General features: G+C 41.9%; 1 protein-coding gene and 1 long non-coding RNA gene across 5 annotated transcripts; one reads left to right on the top strand and one right to left on the bottom strand.

Moving 5' to 3' along the window:
- Positions 1 to 281: 281 nt before the first annotated feature.
- On the top strand, positions 282 to 20,450 carry LOC306929556 (WD repeat-containing protein 48; the record flags this gene model as incomplete). 4 transcript variants are annotated; one of them, XM_079510138.1, is made up of 18 exons in its annotated part: positions 282 to 385; positions 3,925 to 4,065; positions 4,623 to 4,698; positions 4,826 to 5,038; positions 6,014 to 6,102; positions 6,650 to 6,751; positions 6,867 to 7,091; positions 7,539 to 7,613; positions 8,338 to 8,440; positions 8,536 to 8,633; positions 9,635 to 9,742; positions 9,894 to 9,990; positions 10,092 to 10,187; positions 10,828 to 10,933; positions 12,252 to 12,339; positions 12,431 to 12,507; positions 14,009 to 14,201; positions 16,554 to 20,450. In XM_079510138.1, exons 1-18 carry the CDS (start codon positions 338 to 340, stop codon positions 16,647 to 16,649), a joined length of 2,031 nt encoding a protein of 676 aa, XP_079366264.1. In that variant the 5' UTR covers positions 282 to 337. The 4 variants fall into 4 exon arrangements, with proteins under 4 accessions (XP_079366264.1, XP_079366263.1, XP_079366266.1 ...); XM_079510137.1 differs by having other exon boundaries at positions 4,620 to 4,698; XM_079510139.1 differs by having other exon boundaries at positions 297 to 379; positions 4,620 to 4,698.
- LOC306929711 lies at positions 19,967 to 21,992 on the bottom strand. Its single transcript, XR_013790833.1, has 2 exons — positions 20,834 to 21,992; positions 19,967 to 20,603 (listed from the first exon to the last, which is right to left on the bottom strand). It is a non-coding gene; the product is annotated as an uncharacterized lncRNA (long non-coding RNA).
- Positions 21,993 to 22,630: the final 638 nt, after the last annotated feature.

Genomic DNA, 22,630 nt, shown 5'->3' with positions numbered 1-22,630 from the left:
GCAACTGTTAATTGTTTTTGTCTTTCACTATAATTACCAGTAAACATGTAACACAGGCACAGAACCCTCCAGTGACGAAAGCAGTGAAACGTTTTCCTTTAACCAGTAGACCGGATAAATACATATTAATCTGGGGGTCCTTTTTGACATGAAAATGGTGGTTTAAACAACATTTAGTCAACAACTCAAGGCAAGCCCCCACCCCAAAAAGCACACCCGCCCGCACTAAGACTCAATTACCCATAATGCTTATAAATCGCGTGGTTGTTTTTTTTTCCATTTTTTATTTTTGTCTTCCGGATGCAGCGTCATAATACATTGACTGTCAACATGCAAGATGGCCACCCATCACAGGCAAAATGCTGCTGGGCGGAGAAAAGTACAGGTACATTTGTATTTACTGCGCTTTTAGCTGGATGTTAGGCAACGTGCAGCCTGGGTGATGTAGAGCGTAGTGAAGGTGTCCACGCGGACCACCAGACGGCCAAATCAATAAATAACCTTCCCCGCAAAGAGAGCAGCAAAGCGTGGCTGTTCACCCAATCACGACTCCTCAACAACCCGGCTAACCTAGCAAAGCCAGGCTAACGTTATTTAGCCTCTTCTTAGCTGCTAAATGTTAGCATCTTAAAAAAAACAAAAACAAACATGGGGCGTGTTTTGCTGCTTCTCAGAGACTGTTTTAACAAAGTAAAGAACCGTGTGAGTCTCGACACTTGGCCGGGGGGTCGTTGTTGATGCAATGCGTGGTGGCGGTTTGGTTTTTCGCAGCGTTGACGACGTTGGTTGGCATCGCTGCGAGTGGGATGGGATCCGTCTAATTGCTGGGAGCAATGCTCCTTGGTTCCCATGCTGTCAAAACATTGCAGAGACTTGAGTGATAACGGTCATTTCAATTCAAAGGAGCTTTATTGGCACGAGAAACGATACGTTTACATTGCCAAAATGTATAAAAATATAATAAAAAAGCAGTTGAAAATGGGGAAAGTATATACAGTTGTCAGTTGGAGAGGGTACAGCATTGTGTAAACAGCTATGTCACATTGCATCATTGTATACATGTTATGTTACATGTACAGGATATGAAGCTATTTGAAACAAATAGCAGCAATCTTTTAAAGTCTAGTACTATTTAAATAGTATACAAAAGGAGAAAAAGCCTCAAGTTTAAATAATTGTGTGTAAAGGTAGCAGCTCTGTTTACATGTACAGTAGGTCTAAAGGTCTACTCGATACAGGCTTTGATTGATTGAAGTATTTATTAACAGATTGGAGAATTACAGTAGGCTACATTTCAAGCACAACTGAATACAAAACTGTTAACTGTGGATGACACCATAAAGCATTACACTTGTTTACAATCTGGTCCACCATGTTAAATTCATCATAGCATTTAGATATGTACAAATATACCCTACTTACTATATAGCCAAAAACAGATAATCGTCATAGAGGAGGTAAAAAGGGGGAAAACATATACAGTTCATATACATATTCAGATTTTACGGGGGCCAGTTTCGAATAGCAGCCGTCATTAGGTGCCCTTTGAGAGCGGTTTTGAAGGAGTCGAGGGATTTGCATGTCTTAATGCCTGTTGGTAGGATGTTCCACATTTTGGTGGCATAGGAAAACAATTTAGTCCCGTTTGTGCCGAATCTGGGTTGCACATGGTTGGTTGAACTACCTCTGGTGTTATGGGTGTGGACTTTGTTGACATTAAGGAAGTATTTAGATGGGTACATCATGGGTATCTTGGTGGTGTATCGAAATAATCGAATCTTGTGGACCAGACCCATTGCAAGATGCAGTACTCTGTCGTCAACCCTAAGCCAGTCAGTAGTCCTTAGGGTGGTTCCATTCCATTGGCTAACCTTATTTTCTTCACAAATCAGTTCACAAATCTTATCTTGCTGCTGTGTTCGCACATTGTTGTATTTCTCCCAATAAGTATGGGAGTTTTTGTATAGTTTTTGGTCATGTTTTGAAACACTCTTTGGGTGTGTGTAATCTGTGTATCACCTCAGAACGATCGCTGTTGCCCTTCCCAATTCAGTCAACCTGCATTGTTATTTGTTGTCGTAATTTATTTGCGTAGCTCGTTAAGCTCGCTGCCTGCTGCGACGCTGCTCCTGCAGCGCTAGTTAACGTAACACATGCAACGTATATTGAAACATCACATGTAATATTACAGTGTTTTGTGTTTATAACTTAAGGTGTAAAGCGATTTCGAAACCATTGCAACGAGTCTGTCTTGTCGTATATGCACCTATGTCTTTCTGTCAACAAGGACTCGATACTCGCCATTTTCAAGTCACAACAGGCCACATAAATTAATTTATTATTTCTGGACTATGGTTATATATATACTACGATTTGGTTGTTCAAGGTCGTGAACAATAATGGTTACAATAGGGAATGCAAGGCTGACGTCATGGTACTAGCGCCATTTTGGATGCGATGGCCTACATATTAGATCTGCATCAAGTGTATGAAGTTGGTGTTTGAGTGTTTAGTGCACAGTGCTAGAGCTCTTTCAGTTCACAAATGGGATTTATTAAGCCTACTTGAGTGAAATACAACAAGTAGGCTTCTCACCATAAACAAGGTCAGAATAAAGGGGATCAAATAGAATAGATAATGGACTAACGTAACGTTTCACCGCGTTCCTCTGGCCGCCGCCTCTGAGTGACTTTTTTTTCTCTCTCTCCCGCTATATTATGGTATATAACTATTTGCTCTCTCTCATATCTCACACACGCCGTTATACGTTCGCGTTACGGGCCGATTCAGACCGATCCTACCTGCTGCTCCATCTGTCTGTCTGTCAGTGTCAAACAACCACACGCGGCCATTTAATTATTTAATATCTCCGACCGACGTGGACCCCACGCGGACATATCCTTATGGGAAAACACCACAACGATGCATTGACTGGGTCCAACTCCACTCGCCCAAAGTTGTCGCATCGCGCACGTTCTTTTAACGAGCCGTGTTTTACTATAGTTATGTTTTACACACACACACACACACACACACACACACACACACACACAGAAAAGCAACAGAGTTAAAATGTTATATTGGTTATTATGTTTAGCCCATGGTGTGCACATCTCAGAATCCATGTGCTATGATGACTGAACCTGCTTCTCTTTTGAGTGGTGCAACCACTCCAAGGAACAGCCATGTCCGTGTTAAACTATTAACCTAGGTGTGTGTTAACCTATGTGTGTGACTATGAGTAGCAGTAGGGGCAAAAGTGGCGCTGTTGTGCCAGAAACAGAGAGAGAGAGAGTGCTGCACTGTTGCCTGCTAATGAGAGACAGACAGAGAGAGGGGGGGGGGGGGGGGGGGGGAGAGGGGAGTTGCACCACTCAGTTCACGCGGGTGTGATTTTTACCCTTTTTTTTTTTACCTTCATACAGCATAGCAGACTGAGGTTATGCTCTTAGCTGTAGCGACTAGGTTTATTATATATTAGGGTGTGTTCCTTTTTTATGTACAGTAACATAAATGTTTTTGAAGCTTGCTCGTGACATTGTTGGCTTAATACTTTTGATGCACTGTTGTTGTTCTGCTATATCGTTGGCCAGCTATAGTGACCAAAGGTACGAGGTTTGCACGCCCTATTTAGGTATTTAGCAGTGTGCAAAATCTGTGCAAAATCTGAAAGAATTTAACACGTTGTACCTAACTTCTGAACTATTAGTCCTTGACGCATGCAACTGATCGGCATCGGCTATGTCCGTTTTCTTTTCAGGATATTTCTAATGTTCTATATATTAGTAATCTGGCGATGAGCCACATCAGCTATGCACATCTATTGGTTGCCCTGGTTGGCTCATTGTACTGTGAGGAGGAGGACGTTGTTGAGCAGGTGCAGCTGGAGCTCAACACTCACAGTCCTCTTTCTCTGGATTTCAGGTGTCGTACGTCATTAGAGATGAGGTGGAGAAGTACAATCGGAATGGGGTGAATGCACTCCAACTGGACCCTGCACTGAATCGGCTCTTCACAGCTGGACGGGACTCCATCATCCGGATATGGAGTGTCAATCAGCACAAAGTACAGTCTCTTTTTGAGTCTTTTAGTCACTCGGTATGCCATGAACATTCAGGTGTTGACACTAAGGGTTGCCCACCTGCCCCTGGCAGGTATATAATACTTTCGGGCATGTGGAGTTAGCTTTCAGGTTGCCCGACCACGCATGTGCTCGTTTGAGAGGGCATGTCCAACACAATACGAGATATCTTGTCTTCTGGTCTGTGGAATGTAAAATAAGAGCACTGTTTACCTATAATGTGCTGTTTTTACTGTTGCTATCTGAATATAAAATAACAAGTGTGAACCCATAATTATAGCTATTTAGGTATTTGGCATAAAAATGGAGGTATGACATTTTGTGTTAAATTTAATGATCGATTTACTTTTCGGGCAAGTGGTCATGACCTTTGGAAAAGGTAGAACATGACCTGTACTTGTCTGATGGGCAAGTATCTCCCCTTAGTGTCAACCCCTGGACATTAGACTTACGTCTTTATCTGACTTATAACTAAATCATATAAACCGTTTTGAGCTGGCACTTTGTTTTAGTATCCTCATCATCTCTCTCGTTATAGCAGGACCCGTACATTGCCTCCATGGAACACCATACAGACTGGGTTAATGACATTGTTCTTTGCTGCAATGGAAAAACATGTGAGTCTGATACCTGCTTTACTTGTCCCACTTATATCACATCTTTGTCTTACTGTATTACAACCCCTACAGTTTATCCCTATTCTACTATGTAGCTAACAAGCCAGCATACTCTCTTCTTTTTCAGTAATATCTGCATCCTCGGACACAACAGTGAAGGTGTGGAATGCACATAAAGGGTTCTGCATGTCAACGTTACGGACACACAAGGACTATGTGAAGGCCTTGGCCTATGCTAAAGACAAGGAGCTGGTGGCGTCAGCAGGACTGGACCGTCAGATCTTTCTCTGGGATGTCAATACACTAACGGCCCTCACCGCCTCCAACAACACCGTCACCAGTATGTACAGATCAGTTCGTTTTGAAAGCGATTGATTATCATCTTGCTAATGGCCTGGACGTTTGTATTTGCTTGAAATTTACTTTTCCCAAATTTACTTTTAGCTCACCAGCCAAATATCTAGTCTCGTAGATGATGCCAGACATAAAATAGCCAGACATAAAGTGTACATAACACCTGTTTTTGTGTCCATATCATGCGTCATGCATACATTTAATCTGCCCAGCGCGGTACATAAGGCATCACGGTGGTAGTAAGAACAGTGGTCAGATCATATTGTAAAGGGACAGTCAAATGAAAAGAATTGAGTTGAAACTAACCCTGTAGTTTTAAAACGAAAGCATCAGAATCCTTCTACGGTCACTGAAAAGGCATCTAGAAAGTGAAGCATTGTGTAATGTTAACTACTCAGCTCAGTGGCCTTGTGGTCAGATTGTCTGCCATAGTATATGTTTCTTTTCCCTTTTTACCTCCCTTATGATGAATTCCTGTTCTGTTCTCTTTATATAGAAGTGTCTATTTGTACGTCTCTAAATGTTTTGATGAATTGAACAAGGTGGACCCTCTTGTAAACAAGTTTAATGCTTAATTGGGTTGTCCACTCACAGTTAACAGTCTTTGTATTGAGTTTGTGCTTGAAATGTACTGTAATTCTGCAAACTGTTAATAAATATTTCAATCAATCAAAAGTCATAGTAGACAAGTGACAGACTTGGGAGCATCCAAACACTATTAAGCTATTAAAAGTCAAAAGATCAATCTTGAATTTCAGGTTCACTTAATGTCAGCCACCAAGGCTGACATTTTGTTACGCGATGATGAACCATCAATGCTGTTACCAAAAAGTCAACCACCAAAAGTGTTGCGTAGCATCCAAATGAACTCCACCTGCATTTGGCTGTTGTTCATTTCAGATACTGTTCCCGGGTGATATTATGTCAATGTAACAGTGGACTCACTTTGTTTATACAACAGCCTCGTCGCTTAGTGGGAACAAAGACTCTATCTACAGCCTGGCTATGAATCAGATGGGCACCGTCATCGTGTCTGGGTCCACAGAAAAGGTCTGATATGAGACCCGTTTAAATGTCAATAATTATAGCCCTAGCCCCCTCTCTCTTCCTCTGTGAGACCCCTTTTCCACCGGTTGGTTCCCAATGGGAACCGTTTCAGTTCTTTTAGTTTTTTAGTCCATGAGCCAGAGCTCCAAAATTGGTGTGCAAACTATACCCTATATTAAATTGTTTATAGGATCAATACAAGAAAATTAATACTCCACAGTAGTAGCTTTTTCATATTTTCGATTATTATTACATAATGCCTCATTTGCATATTTAAAAATGTAAAATTTGTAATACAATAAATCATTGTCTTTGTGTAAGTACTAAATTGGGGAAGTTTAATGGTGATAACAATCTAATATAGGTATGGTTTTGCCCACTCAATTCATAATTAAAGTTTCAATTTTGGAGCTCTGGCTCATGGACTAAAAACCAAAAAGAACTGAACCGGTTCCCATTGGGAACCAACCGGTGGAAAAGGGGCCTCAGTGTCTGTGCAGGTTCACATTATACAGTGTTTGAATTGAACTCCTGATTTTCTGACGCTTAGGTGTTGAGAGTATGGGACCCTCGAACATGTGCAAAGCTGATGAAGCTGAAAGGACACTCGGACAACGTCAAGTCACTGCTATTGAATCGAGATGGCACTCAGGTGAATTCACACACCTGTGACGGCTACAACAAATCACAGACTGGCGGTCGATCGACATTTCTATGTTAATGTCTCTGCCCGACTCGAGCCTGATTTATGTCGTCTTGGTCTTCAGTGTCTATCGGGCAGTTCCGACGGGACCATACGTCTTTGGTCGCTCGGACAGCAGAGGTGTATCGCCACCTATAGGGTCCACGACGAAGGGGTGTGGGCCCTGCAGGTCAACGAGGCCTTCACGCACATTTACTCCGGAGGCAGGGACAAAAAGATCTATTGCACTGACCTCCGCAACCCGGACATCCGCGTGCTCATCTGTGAGGAGAAGGCTCCTGTGCTCAAAGTAAGGAGCCAGTTACAAGAACAATACTTGTTTAACCCATTCTGGGCGGGAACCCCTTTTGGTGTTTTAAAGCATTATGTTACTTTAGCTATTGAAAAATAGCAGATCTACAAGCTCATAGCGTGGCACTGAGTGCCGCGCTACGAGCTTGTAGGGGGGTTCTGGGGGGGTTCCTGGAATAACATATTTTCAGATGGGTGTCGGTGGCCAATTACATATCATTTTTGGGTTCCTTAACATGAAATATTGAGCACCACTGATATAGAAACATAGGTATTTCAGACAAAGACATTTTTTTAATTTCGACGTCAGGCCTAAATGGGTTAAACATTTAGGCTGTTAAACACAGCCCTCAGATAAACGTCAGTCATTCCTATCATGGTATTTCATTCTATCCATCCTAACCTCATTCCTTGTTCTTTTCCTATCCGTCTCTCTCTTGCACAGATGGAACTGGACAGATCTGCTGACCCACCACCCGCGATCTGGGTCTCTACCACCAAGTCATCCGTTAATAAATGGGTAAGCATGCGTGGCTCGTCTGAGATCATCGGGCGGAGCTGTTCGCATAATGACACTAATACAATACAGTGCAGATTAAAGATCTACCGGTAGTTTAATGGTGATCCTCCAGTAATTCGTACAAAAAAATAACAACCTAAAACCTGCTTTGTGATAGTGTAGGTGATGACAAACATTAATTGTTGTGCATTAGACTAATCACGGTTGTCGCCGCAGCAATTTAGGCTTTTTTTTTTTAATCCTTTATTTACACAGGGAGGTAGCTGAGCACAGGTGCTCATTTTCAGCAACGCCCTGCACATTTAGCAGACAGTCTTAATCCAGAGCGATTTACATTAAGCAAGAACAAAAAGCATGGCAATACATCACATATATAAAAAGTAGTTATCATGAAACATGCGTAAGCTAAGAATATCTATATAATGAAACTATACATACTATACTACCGGTATACATATGTACTAGTGCTATGACTACATACAATGCAATTCTAGTGCTGTCTACATAACATGCTATAAGTCTGTATCAAATGCTATCTAAGTCTACAAAAAGTGCTATCTAAGACGGTAGGGTAAGTGCTACTCCATGATGGAGTCTAAAAAGGTGGGTTTTCAGATTACGGCAGCACAACGAAACGAAGCGAAGGCAGCAGCAATCAAGGTATTCATCTAATGCATCATTCATGTGATGTTAATATTTGATGTGCTTGTCTTTGTCTATGTAGTCTCTAAAGGGAATGCACAACTTCAGAGCATCGGGCGAGTACGACAACGACTGCACTACCCCTCTGACACCGTTGTGTACACAACCCGAACAAGTCATTAAGGGTAAAGCCGGTGTTCATCGTTAACATTGCATTACATTTATAAAATGCATTTCGCCGAAATTATGTAAAAGAGTGACTTTTGTGCCTTTTTTTCAGGAGGTGCCAGTATTATCCAGTGTCACATTCTGAATGACAAGCGACATATACTCACCAAAGATACAAACAACAATGTGGCTTTTTGGGATGTCCTGAAGGTAATGTGGGTCTCCCAGACATGTTTTTATACTCTACTGCTATTTAAAAAGTTAAAAACCTTTTTTTAAAGGTAGAAATGATGAAAACGGACAATCTGCAAGCTCACAAAACGTTGACGCAGTGTGAGCTTGTAGATTATGCTATTGTCACTATTAAATGTTGCTTAAATGCTTAATTTGTTTTAAGTTTGGGTCCCAGGGAGAGACAACATTTCTGTTTTGGCTTTCAAGCTCTAAAGCTTGGTAAACACTGCTCTACTGCAACATGTGGTCAATGCTGTACTCTCTGTGCACTTTGACCTGTGGTCAATGCTGTACTCTCTGTGCACTTTGACCTGTGGTCAATGCTGTACTCTCTGTGCACTTTGACCTGTGGTCAATGCTGTACTCTCTGTGCACTTTGACCTGTGGTCAATGCTGTACTCTGTGCACTTTGACCTGTGGTCAATGCTGTACTCTCTGTGCACTTTGACCTGTGGTCAATGCTGTACTCTCTGTGCACTTTGACCTGTGGTCAATGCTGTACTCTCTGTGCACTTTGACCTGTGGTCAATGCTGTACTCTCTGTGCACTTTGACCTGTGGTCAATGCTGTACTCTCTGTGCACTTTGACCTGTGGTCAATGCTGTACTCTCTGTGCACTTTGACCTGTGGTCAATGCTGTACTCTCTGTGCACTTTGACCTGTGGTCAATGCTGTACTCTGTGCACTTTGACCTGTGGTCAATGCTGTACTCTCTGTGCACTTTGACCTGTGGTCAATGCTGTACTCTCTGTGCACTTTGACCTGTGGTCAATGCTGTACTCTCTGTGCACTTTGACCTGTGGTCAATGCTGTACTCTCTGTGCACTTTGACCTGTGGTCAATGCTGTACTCTCTGTGCACTTTGACCTGTGGTCAATGCTGTACTCTGTGCACTTTGACCTGTGGTCAATGCTGTACTCTCTGTGCACTTTGACCTGTGGTCAATGCTGTACTCTCTGTGCACTTTCCGGTGTCAGGCCTGCAAGGGCGAAGACCTCGGGAAGGTGGAGTTTGACGAAGAGATCAAGAAGCGTTTTAAGATGGTCTACGTGCCAAACTGGTTCTCCGTCGATCTAAAAACTGGGGTAAGCTCCAACTTTGTTGGTTTTGTGAACTACTTGTACGGTGCCAGTAAAAATGTTCTGTCTCACTTAAGAATATGAACGTTGAGATCGATTTCGGGTACATTCATATAATTGATCTTTACTTTCTGCTTTTGGCTCAACGTTGAATCAGATGCTAACTATCACGTTGGATGAGAGTGACTGCTTTGCTGCCTGGGTGTCTGCCAAGGACGCGGGATTCTCCAGTTCAGACGGATCAGACCCAAAGTGTACGGTTTAAGCTCTAATCATGTTCATCGTGTACAGTAAATGAAACAAAATCTATTTTCATACAACTTGCATAATAGTAAAAAACCTCTGGTCTGTGCAGTGAACCTGGGTGGGCTGCTGCTTCAGGCCTTACTGGAATTCTGGCCCAGAACACACATCAACCCCATGGATGAGGAGGAGAACGAGGCCAACCATGGTTAGGAGACCTTACTATCCCTATGTTTTTATATATATATATATATATATATATATATATATATATATATACATACACACACACCGCATTGGCAGTGAAGTAGTCTCGCGTTGCCAGACGGCTGCCTCTCGCAATTTTCAAATGCTTCCGTCATACAGTTTGGAGAATCTTTGATCATGAGCAATCGATAAAGCGGAAGTGAAGCCTCATCCCCACTTTACAGTCGCAAAGATTTATCCTAATATAACCCATTCGGAACGAGAACCCTTTTGGTGTTTTACCCCTTCAGGACGGGAACCCCTTTTGGGGTTCTTGTTGCTATAGTAATATTAGCAGCATATCATTTTTGAAAAATTTGAATTATTTTTTGAACATTTTTAGAAAACTATTTAGAAGGCGTTTTTAGAATCGGGCTAGTCCTAAATGGGATGAATCAAAATCATCTAAGCATATATAGCTTGCTGCTTAGCAGAAATGGAACTAAAACAAGAATATGTAAAGATATATATAAAATATATTTTCTTTCTGAGATTCTAGTTGTCTGGCTACGTGAGACGCTGCTGCCATTAGGGCCAGGTGTTTACATTTTATAGTGTTTATTTTTCTTGTAATGAATACATGTCTTTTTTTTCTATTTTAGTGAACGGTGAGCCGGAGAACAGGGTCCAGAAAGGAAACGGGTATTTCCAAGTGCCACCACACACCCCGGTCATCTTTGGTGAAGCAGGCGGCAGGACCCTATTTAGGTAGCATGTCTTTGTATTACTGCCTGGTATCTGATTGTAATCTTGATTTTATTTGGTTTTATTAATGATCCTCATTAGCTTAGTTAGTCTTGCTGGTGTCCACGTTAAAGAAAAATCAGACCAGTCTGAAGCGAGTGGTGCAACAGCACCCCCTATTGGTACTCTAAACATAGTAACATAGTCCCATACTCTAAACATAGTAACATAGTCCCATACTCTAAACATAGTAACATAGTCCCATAGGGACAAAGCTGTTCCTTGGAGTGGTTGCACCACTCAAAAACATACAAATACAAAATGATTAAATGTCAGTACTCAAACACACAGATAGGAAACTCAAACTAACAAATACAAATAGCTGAATTTAAAAAGCACAGTAAACTAAAATACAAAAAACACTTCACAGTGTCAAATGCAATTTTAGAGGCGGCGGTGGCTCAGGGGTAGAGTGCCTGGATGGTAACCGCAAGGTTGCCAGTTCGAACCCTGCGGGCTCCCCCAGAGTTACTGTCGAAGTGTCCTTGAGCAAGACACTGAACCCCTAATTGCTCCCGATGTGCTGGTTGGTGCCTTGCATGGTTTCCGCTGCCATCGGTGTATGAATGTGTGTGTGAATTGGTGAATGTAATGCACAATCTCTGTAAAGCACCTTGGATAAAGGCGCTATATAAATGCACCATTTACCATTTAACCATTTAGATTATTTTTCAAAGTTAATTTAATGTAAATGCAGCACAGGTTTTGAGGCAGGTTATTCCAAAGAGTCAACAATCTATACTTAAAAGATCTCTTTAAAGCATTGGTTTTGGGGACAGATAATAAACAATTTGTCTATGTATAAAACGGGAGTTTTGCCGCTTATTACTGACTTGAACAGTATTAAAGAGACGACCTATCCTCCACTGTAAGCCAGGAGAGGCTGCCATGCATGTGGCTCACATTAGACCTCAGTGAGCAGCCCAGGACCAACCGTGCTGCCCTGTTCTGGACAACCTGGAGCCTCCTGAGGTCACCACTGGCAACAGATGACCACACCGTAGATAGAGCAATAGTCAAGACTCAAGATGACATAAAACGTGGGGGCACAGTGGCACAGTTGTTAGTGCTGTCGCCTCACAGCTAGAAGGTCCTGGGTTCGATTCCCGCTCGGGACGCTGTGGGCGCTGGCGGCGTGTCCTCTCCTCCGCGTCATATAATGTCGAATCATCGGGGCACCAGAATTCATAGACTGTGGGCACAGGGGTGCATGCATACTTTGTTTTATGATGGTTGACTGATTTTACAATGGATTCTTCTTCACATCATGTTTGCATTCTAGGCTGCTATGCAGGGATTCAGGTGGAGAGACTGAGTCCATGTTGTTGAATGAGACGGTTCCACAGTGGGTCATTGACATAACTGTAGATGTAAGTATTTGTGCACATGCCCCCCCCTGCACCTTGAGCTCTACTAAAGTCCCATTATCACACTAATTCATTTGTAAATTGTCTCTTGCAGAAAAACATGCCCAAGTTCAACAAAATCCCGTTCTACCTCCAGCCACATTCTTCCTCTGGTGCGAAAACTCTGAAGAAGTGAGTTGCTGTCCTATATGTATTGGAAGCTTGTGAAGCTTGTAATTCACCATTTGTCAGCCTTCTGATTGACTAAACCAGCAGGCTCTTTCTGCCTTGTTCCGCCCTGGTTCCGCCTTGTTTATGTTGAATTAGCTAAAACTAAAACAAACATGTTATGCCCAGTCACCATGCTGCACCTGTGATGTTCCTTTTTTACTGACACCAAGTTTTAAAATAAGAATTGAATGCACAGAATATCAATACGAAGCAACTGAAAAACATGTTATTTCAATGGTAGTGGATGGAGAGAGAGAGGATTTTTGTCCAACCACGAAACTGCAACCAATGTGTGCGAAGAGGGGCACAACCACGGGCGGGACTTGACAAAGGGTGAATTGTTCAGACCCTCTGGCTCGTGTAGAATCACATACTGCGTGGCCACACATGGGCACTGAGGATGGTCTCTCATGTGTTCCATCCAGTGGCCAGCGCTATCCGCAGAGCTGTTCTGCAAATGGGATTGCTGCATAGTGTTGGAAAATTGAATGTATGTAGGATTATCCAGCTGGATTTTGAAAAGTTTAGAAAATGGTAAATAAATCGATCGTGGAAAGATGATCCAAGGATTGCAGGGGTGAAGTTATGGTTCTAAATGGATCATGTTTCGACCAAGAACCAGCCTGTCCGGTTCTGTGTTAAAACCTGTTTAATTGGTTTATATAACCATGTGTATACAGGCCTTTTAACCGTCCATTTTTCCTACCGTCCTTGGACTTATTTTCTTTTGTTCACAAACCCCAAGTCTGGAGAAGCAGTGGAATATTCATATTCATATTTTTGCTGCCTCCCCCTGGCCAGCCGGGGCACCTGATGGAGGGGAAAGAAACTGGTTGGAATAACGTGTTCCTTCCACGCGCTACGTCCAACCAGGGAAACTCCCCCCTGTCAGGTGTAAAGGAACAACTTGGACACTCGGCACCCTGGGCAAGACCTATGCTGAAAAGACTATCAGCGGAAGTGGCGGAAGTGTTGCGTGTAAGATAACTACGTCACGCGGTGCGGCTGTGTTTACTAGTCCCCACCGAAACAAGGAAATTACGTTGATGCTTTACAAATCAGTTCACATTCTCCGCGAATGAAACAAGTGTTGTGATTGGTCGGGAAAATATCGTATCCGGGGGGAATACATCTGATGGATGTTCCGGAGGATACGTCCGCCGATAGCTTCTTTGCCTTACGTTGTGACCAGGCTCTTTTCGCAGAAAAGTAAGCCTGGGACCGAGGCTAGACACTCGGGCATGAAGGAAGCATGAGTTCAAGTCCGTTGCTCTCCCCATGTCCCCCATATATGGGGACTAGGTTGGCGGAGGGTGTGTAGAGCCCAGGATCACATTAGATAATTGACACAGGGGTGAAAAATGGGTTACAAAATCGTGTATCGTATAAAAATTATAGGAAAAGGAAATTAAAAAAAAATCTTTTTTTGAATAATGATAAATCTTATTGTCAAATCCACAAGGGACCGTCTGTCGGCCAGTGACATGCTGCAGGTGAGGAAAGTCATGGAACACGTGTATGAGAAGATCATCAACCTGGACAACGAGTCGCAAACCACCAGCTCCTCGGCCAACGACAAACCCGGAGAGGCGGAGAAGGAGGAAGACATGGCCATTCTGGCTGAGGAGAAGATCGAGCTGATGTGTCAGGACCAGGTGAGAATGTCAAACACTTTAGACCAGGTGTCACTTTAGGACCAGGTGAGAATGTCAAACACTTTAGACCAGGTGTCACTTTAGGACCAGGTGAGAATGGCAAACACTTTCCTGGCTTGAGCCTCTTCAGCCTTAATGAATTCCGTCACTGTCCAGACAGTACAGCAGTGGTTCCCAAACGTTTTCGTGTCAAGGACCCCCAAATTGACACTAATTCGCCCCGCGGACCCACATTTGAAAAGACATGCCAGGGACCCCCATAAGAGAAGATTTGTACGGCTCTAGCAGTGATTCTCAACCAGTTTAATTTCAAGGACACCCAGTTTGAGAAAGGAGAGAGGCCGCACAGCTCGTAGTCACGATGCCATCAGAATCTTTATTTTTCCAACGTTTCGGCAACAAGTTGCCTTCTTCAGGGAAGGACACCCAGTTTGACATGCATTAGTCTACAGACCCCCATTTAATGGCATTTCTATCTCTGGGACCCCAATTTATATTGTAAAATCAATGTTAATTTAACTGAGAGAAACACTCTCAGAGTTACAGACCCATAAGGGTCCATTTGATTCCAAACTATCATTTAGCTGGGTACCCCCTGGAACTCCCTCAAGGACCCCTGGGGGTCCCTGGACCCCACTTTGGGAACCACTGCAGTACAGTATGTCCTAGCCTGGGAGGCGTACCATTTTCGGGTTTGTGATCCGGTCGGGAGCGGGTGGTAACTTATGCCCTGTTGTAGTCGTCGGGCAGGAAACCACAAACGGGAATCAGAAGTACCCAAAAGTCCCTGTGATCAATCATCAAGGGCATCATAATTTGAAGGCCTACCCAATAAAAGCCTTGATGCGGCGTATGAATCCAAACTACTTCTTAGAATAGTTTGTTTGGTACATCCATCTTTTCGTCCAACTCGTAGCCACTGGCAAGGCTAAAAACAACAAACTACGTCGCTGTCCGTGGTTTTGAACAGATCGGCGACGTTTGGACGTCCTTTCTGATTATCTGGTGATCGTGATTGTAACATTGGCGTTTCCTAGAGCAAGGATTGGCCTCACTTTAACTCGCTAGCATTGATGCTATTACTCTAGCATCCAAGACGGAATCCAAAACCGGACTCTCGTCATACTGGAATTGTTGCTTCTCTATCATGTGGCTCCCAAATGCTACCCATTTTGTTAAAGCAAAATTACTCTTGGTAGATATTTTGTAGTAATAGTAGGAAGTTACTTGTTTACTAGTTTTTATCGTCCATTTTATGTCTTTACAGACCACAGCCATCAGTGTGTGCGTCCGTCCCTCTTTCTTTCTTAATGTTAACTGTTTACTAGAACAACGCACCACAGACTGCAGTGGCATACAAACAGGTTGCGTAGTCCTGATGTAACTCTAAATATTGGCGAGATATCTTCAATAGTTGCTCAGCTCTGTTCGTTGATTAGAAATGTATCATCTAAAAGTCTCACTCTTTTTTTGAACACGAAGATGATTCGTCCAACGTTAACTTTACGAAACTAACCAAGGGTATATGACAGCGAGCAACACCACCAACATTCCCTTCTTGTTGCTTGAGAAGAGATCAAGTGTTATCTGGTAGGAATGAAGGTGGCGGGTGTGACAGTTTTCTGAAAAAATCTATGTTTCCATGTCAGTCATTCTCAAACAATTTCATGTCAAGGACTCCAAAAAATTTATGTAATTGGCCGCCGACCCCATCTGAAAATATGTTGTTCCAGGGACCCCCCAGAAGCAAAGATTTGAGTTAAAAACTTTCGCTCTGAAATAATATATATTCAAAGATTTGCGCCACATTTTCACGATTTTTCAAAAATAGCAGATCTGCTATTTTTCATCTGCCATTTTCCATGGGCTCCATGATGTCATGGACACTGGGCTCACTTCCTTCCTATTTTTCAATAGCTAAAGTTGGCTATAACATAATGCTTAAAACACCAAAAGGGGTTCCCACAGAATGAGTTAAATCCCAGCCAATAAATTGTCGGTGAGCATATAAATAATGCTTCTGTGATCACGCCAGGAGGCATGAGCAGTCTTGTGAGCTGATTGATATAACCCGTAATATAAATCTTTTAAATTAAAAAAAGATTTTATTGATCATAAAATGTGAGGTTTTATGATGTGAAACATTGGCTTTGGCGATCATTTCATGTGACAGAGACCTGTTTCCCTATGCAATGGGGAGACTATTTTTGTTGTTATAAAAACTACTGACTGAAGATATCTCACCAATATTTGGAGTTACATCATGACAAGGTAACTAACTAACTAACTACGTAAAGGTAAATAAGCTTCCTTCATTTTACCAAGACTTGTTTCCCCTGTTTTATTTCTCAGGTTCTAGACCCCAACATGGACCTGCGAACAGTTAAACACTTTATCTGGAAGAGCGGAGGGGACTTGACACTTCATTATAGGCAGAAGTCAACGTGAAACCCCCCTTTAACTCCCCACCAATGTGACTTTTACAAATAACTCTCGTCATTTGCCAATCACCACCACCCACCTCTCGACATAATAGTACCGTCAACCCCATTGTGTGGTCAACAGCAGAGAGTGGGCGTATGAATGACGACCCACTGGGAGAGCGGTGGCCATTTGAGGACGTAGCTCATGGTGTCATAGGGAACTCTGGGCCGGAGCAGCAGCAGCCCGGCACGCTTGGATGATTAGGTTGTTCTTTTCTTATTCTCTTGCATAATTGAAGGAATTAAATAAATGTTTTATCTAGCACACTCATGGATTTTTATTTTATTTTTCCTTCCTCCACCTCTCCGCACCTCCCCCCCCAACATCTTCGCCTGTTTGCTTTTCTCTGCTTCCTCCCAATTGGCTTTTCTGTTTTGATATTGCCAGTATAGATTTTGTGTCTCCAAAGGAGTGTGTGTGTATATGCACATTGATGTAGTACACTACCATTTTGTTCTAATTAGGGCTGCACAATATTTTACTTATCATTACACGTCGCCATGTGCACCTGTGCTATAGTCACATTGCAAGGGGTGCAATTTTTTTGATCTATTTGTTTAATCAATCAAGGCAAATTAACACAAACATGGAATGCTACTTGTTTTTACTGCTTGAGAAGCACAATCAAGAATATTTAATTAGTAGGCAACTACATTGTTCAGAGGAAGAGAGAGAGATGGAGAGCAAGAACGTTTGTGTGTGTGTGTGTGCATGCACCACGTGTGTGCCTGCTCTGGGCACACTGAGACTCGCTGCTGGCTCAGTCAATGCAGGCCGCTGAGCACAGTGGGCAAGAAAAGACTCACGCCACGCTTTTGCTCAAACTTGACAACTAAACATTCTCCTTAAGAACTTTTCACATGACAACAATGAAAAGTTAAATCTATGGGAACAGTCGCTCAAAGGTCCTAGGCCAATGAAGTATTTTTTCCTTTCGGGACTAATACTACTCTTATTGCCAGTTTAAGAAAATGTACGTAGTAGTTGGTTTTGCTTTTATTTAGCCTATTATAGCATTCTGAATGCGTGCATTTGTTCAGTGTGTCTTCGATCGATGAGTCGTTGCAAGACAAGTCTTTTGGGGGAGGTTGCTTGACAAAAAGCTGCAGAACAACTAGTACTACTTTGCTGCTATATTTGCTGAGGTTTTGTGGAATAACACTGTTAAAGTACCTACAAGTAATAGACTTTGTGACTGATGTTAATGACCCAGTTTAATTAAGCTTCATTAGTTTACTGCACTTTTAGAGTACAGGGACATAGCCTTCTCTGATCTCCAGCCTTATTTCATGACGTTGGATCATTTAATTGAGCCTGGATTGATGGATATAATTACTAATGCAAACAAATACTATATTTTTGCTTAATCAGTAGGCACCGGTATAAAGGCAATGGTGTCTTTTTTGGTAATTCCACTAGTGTATTACCTACCTAATTTCCACCTCCACGTCACTTCAGAAGATTTGTCACACGACTATTGCTTGGTGCATTGAAATCAATTGTATCGGATCAAAGTTAAAGAAAAACAAATGTCTTCAGAGTAAAAAAGTAGTTTTCAGCCACCCCACCCTTTGGGTATGCGCTTGCATAAAGTGAGTTAACATTGTTTAATTAAATCAGATGTATGGGCTGTCAAGGCCAGACAGTAGTGTTTTGGGTTTTTTTGCCACTCAGTGGGTGTGATGATGATCTCACGCGCATACTCTATACATCAACAGGGGGACAAAATATCACAATGTGAGGTTTATTTTTCCCAATATCGTGCAGCCCTAGTTCTAATGCATTCCAGAAACTATCCTCGTTCAACCAACACTCCACCGGCTACACCACCCATCACCAGTTAGACCAGAGAACACTTTGGTCTATGGGTGTTTTTCACTAACTCTCAAAGCAATCGATCTCATCTGTCCTCTCCTTTGGTGTCATCCATCTTAGCTTGAGCTTACCTTGGCGTAGATTTAATTATTGCAGAGCTTAAACTTTAATCGACAAGCAATTGCCCTGAGCGTCTGAGCGTTCTCATTTTATCCGTGCTGTTAATCAGTCGACAGAATGTTCATTTTGTGTTTTGTAAATATATGTACAACATTATTTTGATTTCTGTGATATATATTTTTTCTTCTCACTTTTATTTTGTTGTACAGTTTAAGAAATCAAAACGTAACATTTATTTTTCCTATCCCCTTCCTTCCCTCCTGGATGTTAAAATGGCATCCGTTATTCTTCTTCTTCACCACAACTCAAGAATTAGCAGTTTTACTATTAAGAATGTTAAGTAGCTGTTCTGAATCATCTTAGCAATCAGTAAAGTATATATATCTTTAAAAACAAACGCCTGATTTATACTTGCTTGTCTGCTGGTGTCTCACATTGAACATAGCAGATCTACAGTTGGGTGCCACCGATATTGTCCCTTATCATTTGACCCATTTAGGCCTGACCTCAAAATTTAAAAAAGATCCTTCTAAATCCTCCAGTTTTCTAAAATAAATATTTTCACGATTTTTCAAAAATAGCAGACCTACAAGCTCGTAGCGCGCCACTCGGTGGCGCGCTATGAGCTTGTAGATCTGCTATTTTTCAATAGCTAAATTATAACATAATGTTTAAAACACAAAAAGGGGTTCCCGCCCAAAATGGGTTAACTGTCCTTTTGCGCAGATCACGCAAACCTCAGCAAAAAGAAAAGGACAATATCGATGGCCTCCAACTGTACAAGCTCACGACGCGTCACAGCACATCACATTGTGAGCTTGTAGATTATGTAGAGGTATTTCTATTTTCGGTGCATAATTAAAAACTAGTATAAATCAGGCATAACGTGCTTAACTTGCTCCGTACTCTGGTTCGTCAGCGGTTGACTGACTGCTGACATAATGAGGGCTGTACCTTATGTATGATATTCCATTTAGATCAAATAGAAATTCATTTAAATAGAACTTGAAGGGGAATCTTGAAACCATAAATGGATCTTCATCCACTGGAGGAGGTGAATTGTACCTCACAGTGAAGTAGTGATGCCTATTTCTTACGCTTGGTTACGCCACCAAGTGTAAACGGCGAACCTGTTCCCTTGTACATTTTATGGAGTAATACCCTTCCCACAGAGAATGTGCTTATGTTGTAGTGGCACGCGTCAAGTGAGCCCGAATTGGCCAAAATGGGTTGTTATACCATAATTTAGACCGTTCACATTACCTGCAATATGTACTGTATACCCTTGTTGTAATAACTTGTGAATGATGTATATTTTAGGCATTCAACAAAGAAATAAATTTGAATGGTTTAACAATGAGATTTATTGTAATTATAAATGGGTGTTTCTTTTCCTGAAATGTAACATGTATATAGTTGAGTCTGACATAAGGTAAACAAGGGACAAAGTTTTTTTTTTTTTTTTCTTTTTTGTTCCAGTGAAATGTGATTGATTTAGCATCAAAAGAGAAAGTTCATCCATTCCACATTCATCAACAGATTCTTTGTCTGCACTCATTCCTAATAAAACATTCATTGATAAAATATCTGCAAAAATACTTTTTTTTGCCCACCAGAAAATGTGATAAACAGAATGTTCCCCAAAAAGTGAAACCCATACGTATAAAGACAGTGCAACTGATACCTGTAACTACCAACATAATGAAAGGTCACATCTTTGTCCAATATTACCATAACGCCTGTCACCAAAATGTACTCGCTAACATTACTAAACCTTTGCATAGATAAAATAAACGGGTAAAAGACGAGTGTATATATCAACAGTAATGATGGCCTCTACTCCTTTCCTTTTAAAAGGTGTCTTTATGGCTGAATAAATCAATGAAATCAGACAAACATAATGAGCCTGAGACAAACACATGATTACTGGTAAGTACTAACTGACCAGCCTGAGACGAACACATGATTACTGGTAAGTACTAACTGACCAGCCTGAGACAAACATGATTACTGGTAAGTACTAACTGACCAGCCTGAGACAAACATGATTACTGGTAAGTACTAACTGACCAGCCTGAGACGAACACATGATTACTGGTAAGTACTAACTGACCAGCCTGAGACGAACACATGATTACTGGTAAGTACTAACTGACCAGCCTGAGACGAACACATGATTACCGTTAAGTACTAACTGACCCAAAACGACTGACCCAAAAAACTGACCCAAAACGATAAGTGTATTCCTGTTTCAATTATAAACGCATCAGAAGCATGCGTGGGACAACATCTAAAAGAATGCCTCATGTCCTATAAAGCTACATAAGATAAATAAAAACCTAAACTTGGTACGTCCAAATTAGGATAATATATATATATATATATAACATAACATCAGTGGATTTAAAATTGCACCATAATGTTTGATTTATAGCCGATCTACAAGTTCACAAGGGATCACGATGTGAGCTTGTATAAATCAGGCTTAAGGGCCTTGCAAACGGGGCGATAAAACGCACCTATAGTTCATTTTCAATGAGATCTGCGCTTTTGCTCGGAGAAGTCGCGGTGCGACAAGCAAGCGTATTTACGTGAGCGCTGGTCCCGTGAATTTGTTGCTCACATGCTCGTTACGTGCACACGCCCGCGACTCACCAGCCCTGGATTTTGTTTAGCTTTTTTTTTTTTTTTTACACATGCGTTGTTGCGCCCCTCTTCAACAGACCTGGAGGAGACCCGTGTTGATCCAGGCAACAACGCCTGCGTTCCTCGCTTCACGTTTGCAAGGCCCTTTAAGATGTACCCATAGTCTATTAGTCTTTGTTGTGAATGACTAACTAAGCAACAATGTCATTTGCCCCAAGTTCTAAACTTTGCAAACGTGTGATATGGAGATTAAAGGTGCAACTGTGCTTTGAAGTAGTGAAGGAAGGTATATTATTAATGTTTCCATTACGCAATATTGCTAGTGTTGACAGATGTATTTCTTTGGAAATATTCAAGTAATTCCACTGATGTATCAGAACTAGAACAATATCTAGTTAATATCCATATAAACTAATTTTACACACAACCCCCTCAAGACATTGCCTTTTGGCTTACCGATCTCAAGTATCGGTCATTTTTGTCATTATAATAATTAAAAAAAAAGAAGAGTAGAGATATTGGCGCTTAGTATTTCTACTAATTCAATTTTCCCAGGAGCTATAGAATTATCTAAGACGTATAAAAACTGACCTTGGTACCAAATGGGACATTGCAGCTTTTCCCTTGGTCTATCCTGTGTGTCGCCTATTGTCAAACCCTTAGTTTCCCTAAAAAAAAAAAGAACCCTACAAAAGCCCTACATGATTGTCAAAATCACAGTAGATGTTTCTACTTTCTTCACCCCCCCCCAACCCACCCCCCACCCCTGGCACATGCTTATTCAATGTTGGGGTCACTCTGCACTGCAGTCACCTGGCTGGGTCCCCCTCCCTCATGGAGAGACTGATCTGCAGCCAGCACTGGTTCAGGATCCGCAGGCTGCTATTCTGACTTCACAGCAACACTCAGCTCTGCTAATCTCACAACATCTTCTGAGCTCACAGCAATACTCAGCTCTGCTAAACTCACAACAACTGCAGAGCTCACAACATCTTCTAAGCTCACAACAACTGCAGAGCTCACAACATCTTCTGAGTTCACAACAACTGCAGAGCTCACAACATCTTCTGAGTTCACAACAACTGCAGAGCTCACAACATCTAAGCTCACAACTGCAGAGCTCACAACATCTTCTGAGTTCACAACAACTGCAGAGCTCACAACATCATCTGAGTTCACAACAACATCTGAGCTCACAACAACACTCAGCTCTTCAGAGCTCACAACATCTGAGCTCACAACCACCGTTGGCTCTTCTGAGCTCACAACAACATCTGAGCTCACAACAACACTCGGCTCTTCTGAGCTCACAACAACATTCGGCTCTTCAGAGCTCACAACAACATCTTCTGAGCTCACAACCA

The sequence above is a fragment of the Electrona antarctica genome, assembly GCF_951216825.1.
Source record: "Electrona antarctica genome assembly, chromosome: 1".
NCBI classification, from domain to species: domain Eukaryota; kingdom Metazoa; phylum Chordata; class Actinopteri; order Myctophiformes; family Myctophidae; genus Electrona; species Electrona antarctica.
This window is presented reverse-complemented; position numbering and strand designations above follow the sequence as displayed.